Source organism: Anopheles gambiae, chromosome 2 (genome assembly GCF_943734735.2).
Source record: "Anopheles gambiae chromosome 2, idAnoGambNW_F1_1, whole genome shotgun sequence".
NCBI classification, from domain to species: Eukaryota; Metazoa; Arthropoda; class Insecta; order Diptera; family Culicidae; genus Anopheles; species Anopheles gambiae.
Genome location: NC_064601.1, coordinates 83918599 through 83937390, shown reverse-complemented (window position 1 = coordinate 83937390; position 18792 = coordinate 83918599). Strand labels below are relative to the sequence as shown.

Genomic DNA, 18792 nt, shown 5'->3' with positions numbered 1-18792 from the left:
CAACGCGACGTGCTCAAGACGGTAGACACAGTCTGCGTTCTTGCGATAAAAGCCCAACCGATCCAAACGACCTTCCCAGCGCTCGCACAAGTATGGAATGGTTAAGCCACGAAGCGCTTTGCAGTGTAAAACGCCTCCATTACACAACCACGATCATTCGTTGGACCACCTTCCTTTGCGGTACCGTACATGGACCCATATGCACCTACCACCCACCATCCCATCCGCCCTTTCAACAAAGCAATGACAGATGTTTGATGGTAGGAAAATTGGTTATCTCTACCACACGCGTTGCCCGCGAAGCGCCGCTCACGGACCGAAGGGCGATTAATCGAGACACAGCCTTGGGTAAACGTTTGATTTGACTCATAAAACCATCATAAACCGAACGATGGAGGAGCATCCGCGAGGCTCGTCATTTACCATCACAGCACAACGGAACCGACCCCTCGCCAGGTGACATACAACGGCGGCGCACAACACACCTTGCCAAATCAAATATTTATATCCTTTTACTTGTTCGCTCGGTTCGCTTCAGCCTGTTCATATAAAGCGTGCCGTTTAATGATTAAGATCGGATTACATTCGGTCGTCAGTGGGGCGTTGTAAGGGGGTTCAGCCCAACGACTCGGGGCGAAACTTTTTTATCCACGGTGACTGTTATCGATGGTGTCAGCCAGTCATAGAAACACCTCAGACTTACCTAAAATAGAAAAAAAGATAAAAATGAAATTAGTCAGGTCCACGACATACCGAAATAAGAGAAATATTTTAGTGAAAATGACAAAATCGTCAAGAGAGTTTGGTTTCTTTTAAAATTTATTTTAGTATAAGGATTTATATCGCTTCACGTAATTAAGCTGGAAACCTTTATCAATAGCGATCATGGGACCCTTTTATCTTCGGAGTTGTTTATTCAGTTTGAAAGAGATCCTAATATGACTGATTGGATGCTTGATCTAATGTATCGTATGTATCATTACTGAACTATTATTATTAGACTGGAGAAACGTATTAGCATTGCATGCTTCAATGATACCCAAAATAAGACCACCTTCATTAATGTCTCGAACGTTTAAAATAGCACATGTTCGTATGATATTTGCAAACTTCGTGGTATCTCAAATTGGTACAGAACTGCTGAGTTATTCCAGTGTCGTCAAGAACATCTTTCACAGTCTGCTGATTCGGCGAGTACCACAAGAATGTTCGATTATTTTAGAAGCGACCAACTGGTACTCTATATGGGCAAACGATGGCTGCTCATACAGAAGCAACGAACAACCATGTATGGGATCAGGGGGCGGTATGGTATGGGTATTGGTTGATATTTTTGGTACTAGTGAAGAGCTTATACAATCCTCTTTCTTTTAGGTAAATTATTTGGTCGTATCAGGTCGTGCGAAAGAATTAAAAAAGTGTGCCAATAGGGGATCAAACAAAATTTTAATCGTGCAGTCCTTTCTAGATCTAATTTGACTACGGCGGATCTTAAGCTCTACAACATGTATTGTTTATATTTTATATAGTTTTAATACATGAATGATTATTATTAGGCCTTGATTATTAAGCAAAAATCTGGTGGGAGAACGAGAATGAAAGCAAAAAAATCTTGTTTTCTGTAGTGTTGGGTAAATCTGATTCAGATTCATGAATCTAAATGAACCTTTGAAATGATTAAATGAATCTAAATCTCGATTGGAAAGATTCATGATTTTCGAAAGATTCATGGATCTCAGAAGATTAATGAATCTCAAAAGATTTATACATCTCGAATGATTTAGGAATCTCTAGAGATTCATAAATCTCGATAGAGCTTAAGCTTCTTATTATTATTCTTCTGTGGTCATGCCAGCCTATATAGACTTTCGAGACTTCTTGGCCTGTACAACACAGCCGGATGGTTTGTTTTGCTACGGGGAGACAGTCCATGCAAAGCTTGAACCCACAACGGGCATGTTATTAGGTCATGCGAGTTAACCACTGTTCCACTGTATGGGATTTTTAAAATCATACATCCCTAAAGATTCATGGATCCCTGGAGATTCATGAATCTTACTGGATGCTTAAGAGATTAATGAATCCTTGGAGATTCAAGAGTCTTCAGAGATTTATGAATCTTTAGATTCGATTCGAATCACTCATCCCTAAAGAATCATATGAATGAATCTCAACGTAAGATTCATAACACCCAACACTAGTTTTCTGGTAGTTTAAGCATCCTGACACCAAAGAGGGAAATACGGACACTCTGTCGTAGGGAAAGATGGACACCGAAATTGTTTATTTATTTTACTTCTTATATCAATTGATTGAATTGAATAGATGTCATCAAATACCAACAGGGGACTCGGAAGATATTACACATCCAGAAACTAGAGAAATCATGGAAATATGCGAGAAATGGAACACGGGTCAAAATAGCAGCCATTCGTTATGCTATTACACGCTCGACGCTGAGGAGGAACTTCTTTGAAATCAAATATCTTATCACGACTTGGACAACTTTAATCAATAAAAACATGAGGCATTGATATAAATTTCAGAAATTGATGAGAGATTCTATGGAATTACAAATATCAAAAAGGTGAATTTTGATATGGTGCTAAAAATGGCTTTACCCATTTACAAGTCCCTCAAAAATGTTGGGGTCGCGGACTTTGCGCCAAGTAATTTTTCGTAAAAAAAACATAAAAGCGATAAAAAAATCTTAAAAGTTACAACACAATTTCTGATCAAACATGAGTTTAAAAGAAGGTTAGCATATTTCCAGGTTCGTTTTATTTATACATCCCTAGATTTTTAACATTTTTCCTAACGCGTCCGTCTTTCCCTACCTTCCCTTATAGAAATCCCTGAGAGCCCCTATAAGCACATATTGTAGCTAAGTTTAATGTATCATATAATTCGATAAATTATTCAAGAAGTTATTTAGTTGAGTATAAAACAGACATGATTCGTGACACAGTTCAAAGTTTAGAATTAAATTTAAATGTATTGAAATGCTGGTATAATGAGTGTCTATATTGCCCCGTCATTTTCATGTATCAGCCCTGCGCACGAGGTATCAAAGTTCCTGTTGAACGCATGGTTGAACATCTTTACACCGAATTCGTATCACACTAATCATCTGGTAAAATAACACTAATTTTAAGATTAGATATAAGAATTTAATGTTCAATTAGACATAATTCCGTTGAATAAATACCAATATCAACAAATTAAACACAATATTTACCCAACTTGTTTAACTTGCTTTAGTGATTTAAGTGATTTAAGAATGATTATTTAGACATTTTCAAACCAAATAGTTTCTGTGGATGTTATAAAGACACATTAAAATTGTTTATTTTGACATTCACATGGTCATTTTAAGCAAAATATGCAAGAATCAAATCAAATTAGAGATAAATATAAATAGAGTCTGTAAAATTGATGATGAATGTAGTATGTGATAAAAATTAAACAGATTTCTTGGTTGCATGATTACTTCATATTGTATTAATCATGTCGTTTTCTTGTTCATGCAAATCTATTTCTTTAGAAAAATTTTAAACCTTCAAACATCATTGAGTAAAATCGTGAAAGCAAACCATGATTGGTACAATTATTAACACCCTTTCCAGCCAATCCTCGTCTGCAGTACAGTTGAACAAGTACACTATTTGGTTAATTAAACGCAAAACACCAAACAGAGATGAACCATGAAATGGGAAAGCTTGATTAGAAATTGTAAACTCTTCCCCACAACCAATCAAAAATCGAAACTTTTAAGTTTATCCGAAACAAATTTTACACTTCGACAGGTTTAATTGAGCAGTAGTTATTCTGAAACTATGTCGCAATGAGCTTAATTAATCGTCGGAAAAGGAAAAAAAAAACATTGGAAGACTATTTCAACCATAAGCAAAAAACAACGGGAAAGCCACACCCCCTTGGCTCGATTAATCAAGCTCACCCCAAGTGTGTGGTGTGTGTCAGAGTTTTAATTTATGCTACCATCCTGCTCATACAGGACGACACCACCAGCAGGCCGCCAGCCACACCGAGTGAAACGCTGCCAGTTTTACGACCTTTTACAAAATGCCAGCCATGATGGTAGAATTTTATCGCCCAAGGTTTGTTTTTGAGTCATCCATCAACAGGCTGGCTGGCTGCGTCCCGGATGACGCACGTAAAATGGATTAATTTCACCCGTTTCTCCCCCATTCTGTCCGCGTTACTCCAAACGCAAACCGGGAAATGTTCTCGCCAACCCAGAGAATGTCCTTTTCGATCGCGCCCCGCTTAGGAAAAGTGTTTGTAGGCTGGGGAGGTGTAATCTTCCTCTCTTTCTCTGTCCAGCGTTCTTCTTTGCATTCGTTGGCAAAACCTTGCCGAAGCTTTCCCACTTGACAACAGCTTATCTGAAAGTCAATTTTAACGTGTGGAAAAAGAAAATCCCCGTCATGGTAGAACGCATCCGTATGGGTGTGAAAGTGCGAGCGCAGGACGATGACGGCGAAGAGGCGCGCGGCGAAAGGTAAGGTCGCTCATCAAATCTATCTATATCCTGGCGCTCCTTCTTATCGTGTGCTGGGCTGTCGAAGGCCTGCCAGCCCCAGCCAGGAAATGATGCAAGTCCATAACGCTAATGGATGAGTTTGATGGGCGTATATATGGCCCGAGCTTCGGTTCGGTGCTGCAGCACTCCTCATTGTGCACATCCTTTACCATGCCCCATCACGGATCATATAGCACACCCGTTGGAGGTGGCGGCGGCGGCCTTTGGTTCCTGGTCGTCCTGTTTGAAGGTTATGGCCGTAGGTTGGTGATGTTTGCAATTTCTTAATCTATCGCTGAGATTATTTTTACACTGCAAACATGCTTTGCAAGAACGCACATGAGCGGTTCCCGTTCTTCGCGCAATCGTTAGAACAGTTACCATCGTTTTATCGGCCTTTGTTCCGGTCATAAATTTTATGAGCTTTGCACAGTTTGCCTCCATGCTAGCTTCTTCGCACGAAAAGAAGGGAACATTTCTTTTCGCGAAAAAAATACAGAACCACGTGCTCGATGCGCTTACGCGATACACACTATGTTGCGCGCCTTTGCTGCGTTAAGTTGCAGTCGCAAACGAGATACACAGTGAGCAAGAGCGCTCTTCTGAGGCATTAATCGTCCTTAGGAACTTTCTTCGTCTGCACAAACGATTACACTTCGACACATTGTGTGACGCATCGTGTCAACCCATTCCATCGTACCAACTCGTTTGCCATTTACGTCTCCTTACCGTTTTTTTTATCCTCTACTATGCGTACCCTTATAAACGTAGCATCCCACCAAGACAACACCCAGTCTGGTTGGCCATGTCCTTGTCCTAATGTTACCCTAGTGGGAGTGGGATTTAGCAAAGCAGTTACGCCTCGGGTACCACACACAGGAGCGAGTAAATGTGCATCGACATTTTATGGCTTATGCTTCGGGGGAAAACCTCGTACCGACCGAAAATAGCAAACCCTAACAGGGTGCTGTAGGTACATGGGGGAAAAAGCGAAAAAAAGGAAACCCCCTCTACCCGCAGTGGGAAGACGAGTCATGGTTATGATTATGATTATCATGACTCGTTTTGCTGGACGGAAATGCTGACGAAGAAGCCATCAGCCGACGAACAAACACACACACATCAATGTTAAGGGCTTGCGTACAAGGATTGGCCAACGACTCCTTCCTTATACTATCGTGCTCCCTTACCCACAAGTGCTTTCGTTAGCTGCCAAGTTTTATTTATTTGATTTACTTCCTTCAACACCTTCGCAAGGGACATGATCATGTGTTTGCTTCATAGAGCAAGGATATTGTTAAAGTTGTTTGAGTGTCAATTATGCATGGGACAAATGTGAAACGTAAAATATAACGCAGCTTTAATAAATAACTTCGAAGAAAACATGTTTGTGGAATATAGATTACAAAGATTTTTTTAAATTTTGTTCTCAAAATTTTAAATTACATACTGACTAGCAGCATCGCCACAAAATGAAAGGTAGGTGGTACTTTTGAAGTATATCTGTTATACAGAACCCAGAGAGATATACGACCAATTGGAAGCCTTTCAAATTCCTACTGTAGCATTTCTGTTATGCAAAATTTTGTAATCATAGAACCATCACCTTTCAAAGAACAGATACTTAATTCTAACGTTGAGCATATATCGAGTTTAACACATCCGGTTAGGAAACACTCAGTAATAAAAAAAAACGTTTAAAACATAACTGATAAATGCACCACATGCAAAGATGGTAAATCCAAACTGTAACTTATCGTATGGAATCATTATCTTTGGTCAAAAGAAACAAGCATTTTTTTGTAACGGCCCGGTAATCGTAAGTCTGCGTAAGCGTAAGTAACGACCGTAAGTCTGAAAATCTAATAAGGAATATAGAGAGTCTACGAGGTGACGCGGTTTTCCGACTAATACGCGGATTTCAAGATACGCGCTTTTATAAATATTACAGTTCTTAGAGCAAATTGTACTGATTTGGCACTTCAATTATATATGCAAAATAAGTTCCCTTCTGTTCCAATTTTATAAATCTTTCACGAAGGTTTATAATTGTAATAGACAGTCAGCATTATTTATTATTTATTTATTGTTCAGTAGGGACGGCCTGGTCATATTGCTTGGTCAGCATCATACCAAACAATAAATTTATTGACTAACACCTATCAGCTCAAGCAAAATTACACGAAAATTTGTGATATTTTGGCTGCAAACTGCGAAATTCGTTTTACGCGGAAATTGGAGATACGCGGTATATTGCGGCCGTTTTCGATCCCCATTAACCGTGTATCTCGAGGACCGCCTGTACACTGCAAAATGCAAGAAGCGTATGCATAGGGATAATTGAATCCTGTCAGATAACCAACACAAGACACAGAGGTCATAAAATCACAAGTGTGTTTAAGAACTTTTTAGAAACGCAAAAGATGTTAATATATAAACATAAAAAGGTAAAGCATCAAGATACATAGAAAACCGCACGAAAAACCCGGGAACAGATCAATGGAAAAAATACAAATTAGGCATACACACACACTTAAAAATATTTCACGACCTCGGTTAAAAAAACTGCCGAAATCCGTCGGCTCTTTGGATTCTTGCTGATATGTCAGTTGAAAAAATCCAGTAGCCGAAAATCAGTACCATTTAAAACTGAAATATCAGTTAAATAAAAATTTAAACCGAAACTCGGCAACACAACATGCCGAGCACATACGTTAACACTGCTGTCACCGAGATAATCCGTCAAAATAACCGAGATTTCAGCTTTACTACTTTGATTAGCCGAGGCTCGGTATTCTATCTGTCATTCGCCATTCTGTTAATCTCGTGCTAATGAAACGAAAACCTTTCGGAGTGATGTTGTGATGTAAAATAAAAAATGTAAAAAAAGTGAAAATGAGTCTCTCAGCGTGAAAAAAACGAGAATCAGTAGCGTGCGATCGAGCACAGGTATGGAGCGGGGTTGGGGCTAGGAAACTCCATCAGCGCACGCAACCGGTGCTCTTCAGAGCATCGCTCGGAGCAGTCCCTATTCAAGGACCAGATGTGGAAGCTAATCCGGTTGGTTCAACCTTTGCCAGACCGTTCAGACTTCCAGGATTCATTTCCGGTCACCTACACGAGGTAAGTATCAACACTCGATCACAAGAAAACTAAAAAGGGTTCCCTCAGACTTGTTTCACTCTGCCCGCTTTACAGAACCGTGCCTGTACCAGTGCCCGCTCCTTGTCCGGTTCATTTTCCTGTACCGGTACCACATCCAAACGCTGTGCCCCATCCGGCGGTTGAATCGGCGCCTGTCCCAACGCTTTCCGTCACATCAAAAAAACCCATTTGATACGCAAATAAAATCACTAAAATAAAAATTAAATGTTTTTATATTTAGCCGAAATCTCGATTTGCTCTAACCGAAAATCTCGGTTAAACGTAAACGTCAAAACAAAATGACATTAACCGAGATGTCGGCAACAGAAATTTAACCGAGATCTTTTCCGAGATCTCAGTTGTGCAGATCTCGGCAAAAATTAACTGAGATTCGGGAAATTTTTTTAAGAGTGCACTTAACAATATTTCACGACCTCGGTTAAAAAACTGCCGAAATCCGTCGGCTCTTTTGATTCTTGCTGATACGTCAGTTGAAAAAACCCAGTAGCCGAAAATCAGTACCATTTAAAACTGAAATATCAGTTAAATAAATATTTGAACCGAAACTCGGCAACACAACATGCCGAGCACATACGTTAACACTGCTGTCACCGAGATAATCCGTCAAAATAACCGAGATTTCAGCTTTACTACTTGGATTAGCCGAGGCTCGGTATTCTATCTGTCATTCGCCATTCTGTTAATCTCGTGCTAATGAAACGAAAACCTTTCGGAGTGATGTTGTGATGTAAAATAAAAAATGTAAAAAAAGTGAAAATGAGTCTCTCAGCGTGAAAAAAACGAGAATCAGTAGCGTGCGATCGAGCACAGGTATGGAGCGGGGTTGGGGCTAGGAAACTCCATCAGCGCACGCAACCGGTGCTCTTCAGAGCATCGCTCGGAGCAGTCCCTATTCAAGGACCAGATGTGGAAGCTAATCCGGTTGGTTCAACCTTTGCCAGACCGTTCAGACTTCCAGGATTCATTTCCGGTCACCTACACGAGGTAAGTGTCAACACTCGATCACATGAAATCTAAAAAGGGTTCACTCAGACTTGTTTCACTCTGCCCGCTTTACAGAACCGTACCTGTACCAGTGCCCGCTCCTTGTCCGGTTCATTTTCCTGTACCGGTACCACATCCAAACGCAGTGCCCCATCCGGCGGTTGAATCGGCGCCTGTCCCAACGCTTTCCATCACATCAAAAAACCCATTTGATACGCAAATAAAATCACTAAAATAAAAATTAAATGTTTTTATATTTAGCCGAAATCTCGATTTGCTCTAACCGAAAATCTCGGTTAAACGTAAACGTCAAAACAAAATGACATTAACCGAGATGTCGGCAACAGAAATTTAACCGAGATCTTTGCCGAGATCTCAGTTGTGCACATCTCGGCAAAAATTAACCGAGATTCGGCAAAATTTTTTAAGAGTGTAGGATAACCATACATGGGAATGTATCGACACCTACACATCTAAAAAAGATGTACATACACAACCAACACACACAAATAGTTTCACAATATAAACCAGGGTTTTCGTGAAACAAACAAAGATTGGTATAGACCAGCGATCGGCAAAGTGCGGCTCGCAAGCCGCATGTGGCTCTCTTCTTTTATTTCATAGAACTTACATGTGGAACTTTACGAACATTGTGTGTACAATTTAGCTATTTCGGCCGCCAACTAAGACTAGGAGACCCAAAATAAGGCCTCTGAGCTTCAACGATTCCAGTAATAGATTTTTTTTACAAATTTACAAGATTGCTTGGACATATGCAGTGATTGGCTGCAACAAGGGTCAATAGTGAGCAACAAACAGTTTTCAAATCACGTTTTATCATATTGTGCGCTCGTAGCGTTTCAATCATGCACACTCACAGGCCAGAAAGATTTATCTGACGAAAAAAATATTCGACCGCATGTCCTCGGCGTGGACCAGTGTGTTTCGAGAAATGTGCCGCTGATTCAGCATTGCATCCGATGAATTCAGGTATCATCAACGTTTTCAGGTATCATCAACGTTTTCAAGCATCATACCGCAGTCTTGGCTTTGGCTAAGACAGATTCGGGAAGGGGTCCCGCGGTCTTGAGATAAAGTGTGAAACCCTGTAATGTTCCCGATCAATAGGAATCAAGGTTCACTTTCTTGAAATGGTTCAGGCCTATTAAATACGACATAATTTTTTTTCAGTAATACTAACTTTTATAAAGAACTGTAAACAAAACCACATGTAAACCAGACATTTTTAATGAAATCAACAAATAGCGTTAAGTTTACCGAGACTACCCCGTAGAAGGTATTTGCTAGTGAAAATAAAAATAATAAAATACGGTGATGCTCATACGCATACTCGTTCGCATACGCAAGGCGAAATAAGACGACAATAATTTTTGACGGCTAATTTTGGAAGTAAAAACATTACTCTTTAATTGTTCAAGGTTTTCATTCGCTGGCCAGTATCTTTACACATCCGAATAACTTGATTATAGCGCAATAATAAATAGCTATCAACAAACCCAATTGCAGCAATGAGCAATACAAAAAAATGGATTGTTGCAATGTGAACAACGAGTCTTGTCTTTAAGACAACTTCTTGTCTAGCTAACATCACAGATAACCTTAAAGTTGCTTCAAACACGAGCGGTCCATGATCCTAAAAAGGTTGGAGAGCACTGGTACAATGAACCCTTCAACACGTGTCCCAAAGTTACGAAAAGTTGATTCATCTTTCAACCAACCAATCAAACGAAATTAACCAAATATGCCGGGCACTATGTAACTAGGAAGAAGCAAGAAGAAAATGCTTTGTTATGAAGAATGTATCATACATTATGATAGGTTTAAGGGGACTGCTTCTTCTGCTATTTGGCGTAACGTCCTACGCGGACAAGCCCCGGCCTACTACACAGGCTTTCGAGACTTAATTTATTATCACGCAGCCGAATAGTCAATCCTTGTTACGGGAGGACGGTCCATTCTAGGCTTGAACCCATTAACCCTGGCATTGAGTCGTTCGAGTTGACGATTGTACCACGGGACCGCCCCTTTAAGAGTACAAATGGAACAAATCGACCAAAATGATTATGAAAATAAAGAAAATCAATAATAACCACAGATAAATGGAATTCAACATAAAAAGTTTTGTCATAAATTGCACCTAATTAGTCTTGTAAATGCAGTCGATTTATTGCATATAGGAAAATAGTATTTGCTCGCATCCTGTAGCACGAAATCAGTACAGTGAAATATCTTAAAGTCTATGTAGCTTATATTTAAACGAGAAGAGCCACAAAATCTGTGACCCTCGATGGTGGCTGCCTTGTTGAAGGAGCTTTTCGCTCCAAACCAGTGCGAGTAAGCCAGTGAGCTTTAATCCACTCTTTATTGGCCCTTCCTCGGTCCCTCTCTCTTTCTTGGGCCGTCTGTCTGTAATTAGGATGAGATCAACGGGATTACGCTTTTCGCTCGCTTACTTGCTAAGACGCCGACCGCTCGTAACGGACAGCGGCGAGCCGGGACAGGAAGCGGCCAGCTCGACCATCTCCGCCGGTGGCACACGATTCTTGCGCCGTATCGCTAGATGGCGCTCGCGGGATGGAAATTTCGGCGTTTTGCGGATCATCACCGGCTGCACCTCGATCGTTCCCTGCCGTCCCACGGCGTCCCCGTTTGCATCCATCGCAGAGCCGCCGCCTCCGCCGCCCGCTGGTCCTACACGTTCGGGCACGGCCGGCCCCGCAGATGCTCTCGCCGGTTGTGGTACTGCACCGCTGACGGCGTCCGACAGACGCGATCGAAGACTCCGAAAAAGGCTGCCACCACGGGCAAAGTCCGATGCCGCTGCCGCCGGTTTCTGTTCGTTCGGTAGACGCATTTCTTGATTCCCACTGGAGCAGCTTATCAGTCGATACGGTAACGCGATTTGAAGACACACATACACACACAGGCGCGTTAAAACGTAAACAAAACTCCCACAATCGAGGACGGGGGAGGCGACGTGGTATGAGGCGACCCTTGCTGGGCGTGCGTATCGGTGTGTTCGGTAGGAGCCGCTGTTGAAGGGCGTGCTGGTCAACGACGAATGAAACTTGATGATGGAATGGCACTTCACAATTCAAGTGGAACGGATGACACTCGCGCGGGTCGGTGAGGTTTGTTTGTCTGCTGCTCCTCTTCGCGATGCACCACACGCACTGCAAAGTGGTACCAATATACAATGCCTACCCACACAACAATACACAGTGAAACACACCTACACTACCGTAGCCGTAAACGCACAGTAAATACGCACGCACACACAGGCACAACGGTGTCGGTTTGCCTTTACCCGCGAAGAGGTACCGAAAATGTGTGCGATAACGACGGGCAGGCACACACAGGCACGGACGATGTATCGACGGTTTTGTGCCTAAACGGGCACCAGTTTGTTCCGAGAACACATGGCTAAATGCGTGACGGACAGCGTAGAGAGCGAGAGAGAGAGAGAAAAAAAAACAACGAAACAACACAACCGCACCGCACAAAAAAAACATCTTTTTCAAAATGTCACTCCACAGAGTCCAGGCCAGACAAATGCACTGTGTGTTCGAATGCGTGCCTGGGCACTTTTATATAATCGAGATGGTTTGGTACGCCATGGATGGCCTTTTTTGCTCTTTTTTTTCTTCTTTCTCCTCACGATTTGTGATGAAGATCGAACAGTTTACACAGAACACGCTGAAGCTAAGGCACACGATCACTTTGCCGGTTTGGAGCCACGACCCAATACATAAACGCAATCCACAGAGCAAGAGCGGACAAAAACACAATCGATTTCTTTGTATTACGTCTACTTTACGACACAATTTCTGCTCTGCGTCTCTTTCGTGACTCTTCAACACCAATTGATCGCAGCGTATCGATCCAACAAAGTGCAACAAACTTGTACAAACACACAGCACAGATATAGATGAAATTTTGTAGTCAAAATGTGGACGGATTTGTACCAACAGTCATGAAATTCGACAGCAACACAGGCACGCGAACGGGACGGACTGGACGGATTTGTGGAACTGTTGTTGCCCCGGCGGCGACAAAATCACACACGGGAGCGAGAAGCAATTACGATCAAAGGTGGCGGGGGAAAGGGTTACGAGTGTGTGTGTGTGTGTGTGGTTTGTGCAAATGTGCAAAGACCGTGGAGCTCACTGTGTACGTGACTATGCTTACGCTTTGTCCAAAATGGGGCGCCTGGGATGATGGTGATGGGAAGAGGTTTACTTCATGAGTCGGTAACATTTCAACAATTCTCATTTTATTTTACTGACTATCACAAAAAGCGTTCCTAGTCCAACAACAAAGCAGAATATTGAAGATGGTTAAAGATTTTTTAAATTAATTTCTAATTAATTTTCTGTCCAATTTCGTCCCATGCATAGTCCACCGTGCCTTTACCATGGACGACGAATTCAAAAACCAAAACAGAACTACGGATTGCTACGGGATACTGGTGTGTTGGTGAGATGGTGCAAACGTGATCGCGCACACACGTGCAGCCTTGCAGCAGGGCAATAAAAAAAATCGTTAGTCCACCAATCGAGCAGCACTGCGCTAATGTCCGACCACCACTCTTTTTTTTTACAGTACCGTTTTCTTCCGCTTTTTTCGCTCTTTGCGGTGTACACAATCAGCCGCTTACGTAATTCTATTATGATGGTTGTCTTATTTCGGCAGCAAATCAGATCAACCTTCTGCTAATTACATTTTAATTACACTTTTTGTTTACTTCATCTAACTGGTTAATTTTTAAGTACCAAAAATACACAGGTGCTTTCATGGAATGTGAAAGAGAGAGCACAAAGGCCACATTATCCAAATGCTTGAATGAAAGATTTCAACGATGGTTAAACAAGTTAATACTAACACATTATGCCATTTAATATTGATTTTAACAGTGCCTACCGAGCGGCAGATGGAGGTGTAATCTAAGCAGTTACATAATTGGAAATTGTTTATAGTAGTAAAATACCGTTAATAAAATTGAAATTTTGCAAAACGAGCAAGTTCCTGCTGTAGTGTAACTAGATATTTCCCAGATAACAATTTGTCATTGCACCATCACCACACTACCAATCGGCAACGGGGCAGGTGGTGAATATAGAGGTGAAAATTATAAACTACGCTGTAGCATAATGGCGCACGTAGCCTTTAGACTAGTGATGGGAAAAATGAAGTTTTCGTCGGAATCGATTCCGGCTAGCTCCGAAGCTTTTTGGAATCGATTCCAGATAGTAGGTCCTGAATCATTTTCCGGAATCGGAATCTATTCCGGAATTGGTTTCGGAATCGAAATCTACTCCGGAATCGGAATCGGCTCCGAAATCAGAATCGGCTTCGAAAAGGAGTTGGTTTTGGCATACCCATAACAATAGGCATTTGGGTCCAATTGATACTGAATATTGGACGTATTGATAGCTACAAAGAATCAAAATTCACTTGTAAACGATCCATTCTCATGGAGTTATCCGGACTGATTTCGCTTCTAAAACTTCTTATTTCAATTCAAGAACTGATTCTTATTCCGGATCTAATTCCGATTCTGGAGCCAATTCTAAATCCGTTTCAGGAGCAAATTGGGATGCTCAGGTTAATACCGATTTTGATTCCGGAATTGGAATCGATTCTAGCATCGGAATCGATTCCAGCATCGATAATATGATATTTATAGATAGATTTTATGTAGCTTTGTTGCGGGTTTATAATAAGATGTTGATTGAAATTGTGTTTCACTTATTTGGCAAGTAGATTTAGTGAATTTGAATAACACAAAAGATAGCATTACTTGCAACATCTTAGGACAGATTTTTTTGCGAATAGTTGTATAATATTGTATTCGATAAGCATCTCTATAGGATTGTAATGCATTTATTTTTCAGAAATTACGGCCAGATATAAAGGAAATTTCATTATAAGGAATCAATACAATTGGAAAACTTAAAACAACGAAAATTCTCCTTTTTTACAATATGATGTTGGTTCTTATTCACTTTAACACCATCTTCAACTCCGTCGATTATTGTTAACGGAGCAAATATTACAAAAAGGGATAACAACAAACAACAAACCCCTGTGATTAGATAGAAACCAAGTTGCTTTATAGGCTTTATCAGGAAAAGCGTACACAAGCGTAGTTTGATAATATGGGCAGCTGATAAGTAATAATACGTGTAGTATTCTTGTGATAAGAATCAATTCCACTATTTGTTGGGCTAGGAAAGCCATATCAAAAGCGCAATGGCGTTTAAAATACGTCCCATCGAATTTCTATTTGCACAACTAAGAACGGATAGTTTCGAGTTTGCAATAGCTGCTGTCGTATTTGCGATTACTTATTGCAAGGCTGGTTTTCCTGCTGTGAGTAATCCAACCAAGTCACTGATAGGCAGACCCCGTTGGCTATGGCAGGCATATACTGATAGCTGTTGTTGTACCAAACAAGAGAAAAAAATCACCAACTCTGCTACTGTTGATGCTATTGAATGATGAAAGATTACAATTCCTTGCAAAACGAATGCATTACTTACGGATCCTCAGACAACAAACCGATACCATTGGATCTATAAATAAGGCTTACGTTGATTATAAAACAAACAATTGAATACCAGTATTTTAAGTTAAATTTTCATCATAATCTTTACTTATGCTTACTAGAAAGTAAGAATGAAAATCTTAAATATCATTCATGGCACGTAACAATCACCAAAAGGTATGGGACTTTATGAAGCGTGAACAATAGCTGTTCAACATACCAAATTGCTCGCCTCTCGAAATGATCCTCAATCGATCTTCTCGATATTAGATTTTGAGATTTTTGGGAAACTTAGTATGTTCTATATTAAAACCTTATTCTTAGCTAACCGTTTGACATGAAATATTGTATACTTCCTATGCTTTTTCGAAACTCTTGAAATAAATAACTGACAACTGTTAATCGAAACAACAACAGCATGCAATTATCTCTGCACTAGAGAACTACGAACCTAAAATGCTGCCGCTCTTTGTCAGTCCCTCTGGCCTGATCACTTCATACAGCCCTAATGAATCGCACAGAAAATGTGTCTTATTATCTCAGATTTTCAAGCATTCCCTGACGATAAATAGGTAGCGGTATAGCAGTTCGACAGCAATGATAAGAGTGTGTTTCTTAAATTGCATTAGCTTGGAATTAAACATAAAAGGTAAACATTACGATGAAACGATACAAACAACGTTGTAAATAATACGACAAAAGTTTAACGTAAAGTAATTCGACCAATTCTCGTGAAGATTTTTAAATACGTTGTACTCCGCTGTAAATTCCACTCAGCTGGAGGGGTTTCATACTAAATCGTTGTCAATACCGCTTTACTTAACCCCTACAGAATAACCGATGATTTGAACTCACAGGTGACTGAGCATTTGGTGTGCTGATGATGGTCCTAAAACAAAACACAATACAATTAATTAATTAATTATATCTTTAACAATCTAACAACCCAACTTACCTAATATTGATTATAGCGCTGCGGTCGGTTTCCTCCCGCCGTTCTCGGCTTGTAGATACTATTCGGATGGTGTGTTTTTTGCGTACACACCGAGGCCAAATGTCCGACCTGGCCACATATGTTGCAGGTTTGATTCCGATGATTGCAACGTGCACTGGCGTGACCCTCGTGCCCACAAACATTACATTCACGCTTCGATTGGGGTTTGTTCCGTTCAACCAACACTTTCTTGGAATGCTGCTGCTGCTGGTGACGATGCTCCGGTTGCCGGTGTTGATGATGCAATTGTTGTAGATGTTGCTTTCCAGCATGCTGCAACTGTCTCGGAGGACGGACGACGCTGGTTGGCCAATCCGACACGGGTTGGTGCGAGTTTACATACACATAACGATGGTTTCCCTCACCCTTGGCCACGTTCTTGGGCAGGTTTCCGTAATGATTGTGACCAACATTGCTCCCCTTTCCGTGGCGAATTGGTTTGTTTTCGGATTTTGAATTTCCAAGACCCATCGTAGCGTTTGAAGATGGTGCACTTTCTAGCGTCTGCTCTGCTGCGTGATTTGAACTGTACTGTGAAAGTGGATATGTTGGGCGCGTTTGTATGCTGGCTAAGCAAAATACGCCTCCGCTTTGTTTGAAATGCAGTGCTTCTCAAGCAACTTTTTGCGAATATTGGGTTTAAAAACTGTAACAAAAATGTTACAGTTTGATTAAATTTGAATTAAAATCACACTAAGCGAGAATATTTCTTGTCGAGATAACTATTTTATCCAGTTACTGGCTGTTATCCAAAATATCAATCACATCGTGTTTCTTGCTTGTGGCAGAGACGTTCAACTTCTTCTTCTTCTTCTTTGGCACAGCAACCGTTGTCGGTCAAGGCCTGCTCGTACCCACTAGTGAAGTGAGCTTGGATTTCAGTGACTTATTGTTACCATAGCAGGATAGTCAGTCCTACGTATGGGGGCACGGTCTATTCGGGACTTGAACCCATGACGGACATGTTGTTAAGTTGTACCACGAGACCGGCCCAAAGAGACGTTTAACTAGATATAATTCTAGTTCTTTGTGCGATATGATGTTGTTGTACAGGAGACCTTCCCATAACGAGTTCAATCCATGCGAGTTTTTTGCTCCTGTTCGTTTTTCATTTTCATTTTAGTTAAAATTATTTCACAACACAAAATATCTCTGCATTATGAATAAGTTACACGTTTACGATGATCTACTTGTGCCGGTAGTGCTCTTTCCATTTTTTTCTTCACATTCTTCACATTCTTGATATAATGAAATGTACCAATAAACAAATATGTTGAACTCCTACTCTGAACAGATTGTTTGCCGAGATACGATATTAATGTGGCCCGAGAAGAAACCGCACTTATAGAATTTTGATTTAAGTTGAATTTCATGGTTTCAGCCAAAATAAAGTTATTTATATCTAGTGAAGTGGAACCAAACATTGCGAAATTGATCCGTTCCAGTGACTCACTAGATATGCAAAAAATGCGTTATGCAGGGGACTCTTTTGCATATAATTTGTACGAAAAGTGAAATAATTGATTCCAGGTAAAAATAATGTGCGAATAGAGAGGGCATATATGCAGATGAAAATCTGAAAAATGTCCTCATAATACAGTCAGAATTCAACAGTTCAACGTCTTTTAGTTGAACGCTCGATAGTTGGCTGACAGTTCAAATAACATCGTTTTTTATGGAAAAGCCAGTTTTTGAAAAAATCACAATCTCATGACATAACGCGCCAACTGAATAGCACTTATTCAATAGTTGGTAGCGAATCGAAGTTCAACCAGTGAGTTCAAACTGTACAGGCGTCCCCCGAGTTACGACCCACTCGAGTTGCGACAATTCGCAGATATGATGACGCACGTTACATACACATTTACAAAGATTCCCCAACTACCCGATCTTGAATAACTATATGGTGTAAAAGGCTTTTAGAGTCAACTGGGAGGTAATTGTTGAGTGTTTGGATTTGCTCTTAGAAAAACTCGTTATGAGGGGTTCCACTGTACAGGCGGTCCCCGAGATACACGGTACCTCTTATACGCGGATTCGGAGATACACGGTTTTCTAAATTTGACAGTTCTTTGAGAAAATTGTACTGTTTTGACACATCAATTGTAAATTGCCAAATAATTTCCGTTTCGATCCAATGTTAAAAACTTTTTTAAAATGTTTAAAACTGTTATATTCAGTCAGGATCATATCAAATAATTCATAAAATGACTAAAACCGCCCCCTACTTGCAAAATTACACGAAAATTTGTGATATTTTAGCTGGAAATCACGAGATTCGACTTACGCGGAAATTCGAGATACGCGGTATTTTGCGGCCGTTTTCGGTCCCCATTAACCGTGTATCTCGGGGACCGCCTGTATAGCTAATTGCCAACATAGAGCTGAGCTAAATCATTATAGCTTACCTACAAGTTCGCGTATATTTCGAGGACTACATGTTAATGTTATGAATAATCATTCATGTAAATTTTCAACAGCTAAATTACTCCTTGCCCCAACATGTGAAATGCTTAAGAAACACTGGAATGAAAGACA

General features: G+C 40.7%; 1 protein-coding gene and 1 long non-coding RNA gene across 3 annotated transcripts in view; one reads left to right on the top strand and one right to left on the bottom strand.

Moving 5' to 3' along the window:
• Positions 1 to 16895, bottom strand: part of LOC1276101 (four and a half LIM domains protein 2) — a 94039-nt gene extending 77144 nt beyond the window's left edge. The window contains exons 1-2 of one of the 2 annotated variants that reach the window (XM_061643155.1): positions 16216 to 16895; positions 16116 to 16149 (exon numbers count right to left, since the gene is read on the bottom strand). In XM_061643155.1, coding sequence (XP_061499139.1) covers positions 16116 to 16129 — 14 coding nt within the window. In that variant the 5' untranslated portion in view covers positions 16130 to 16149; positions 16216 to 16895. Of the gene's footprint in view, positions 1 to 11166; positions 12831 to 16115; positions 16150 to 16215 lie in introns of those variants that run through there. The other variant, XM_061643142.1, reaches the window with a different exon arrangement.
• Positions 7191 to 7913, top strand: LOC133391211 (uncharacterized). Its single transcript, XR_009764694.1, has 2 exons — positions 7191 to 7666; positions 7742 to 7913. It is a non-coding gene; the product is annotated as an uncharacterized LOC133391211 (long non-coding RNA).
• Positions 16896 to 18792: the final 1897 nt, after the last annotated feature.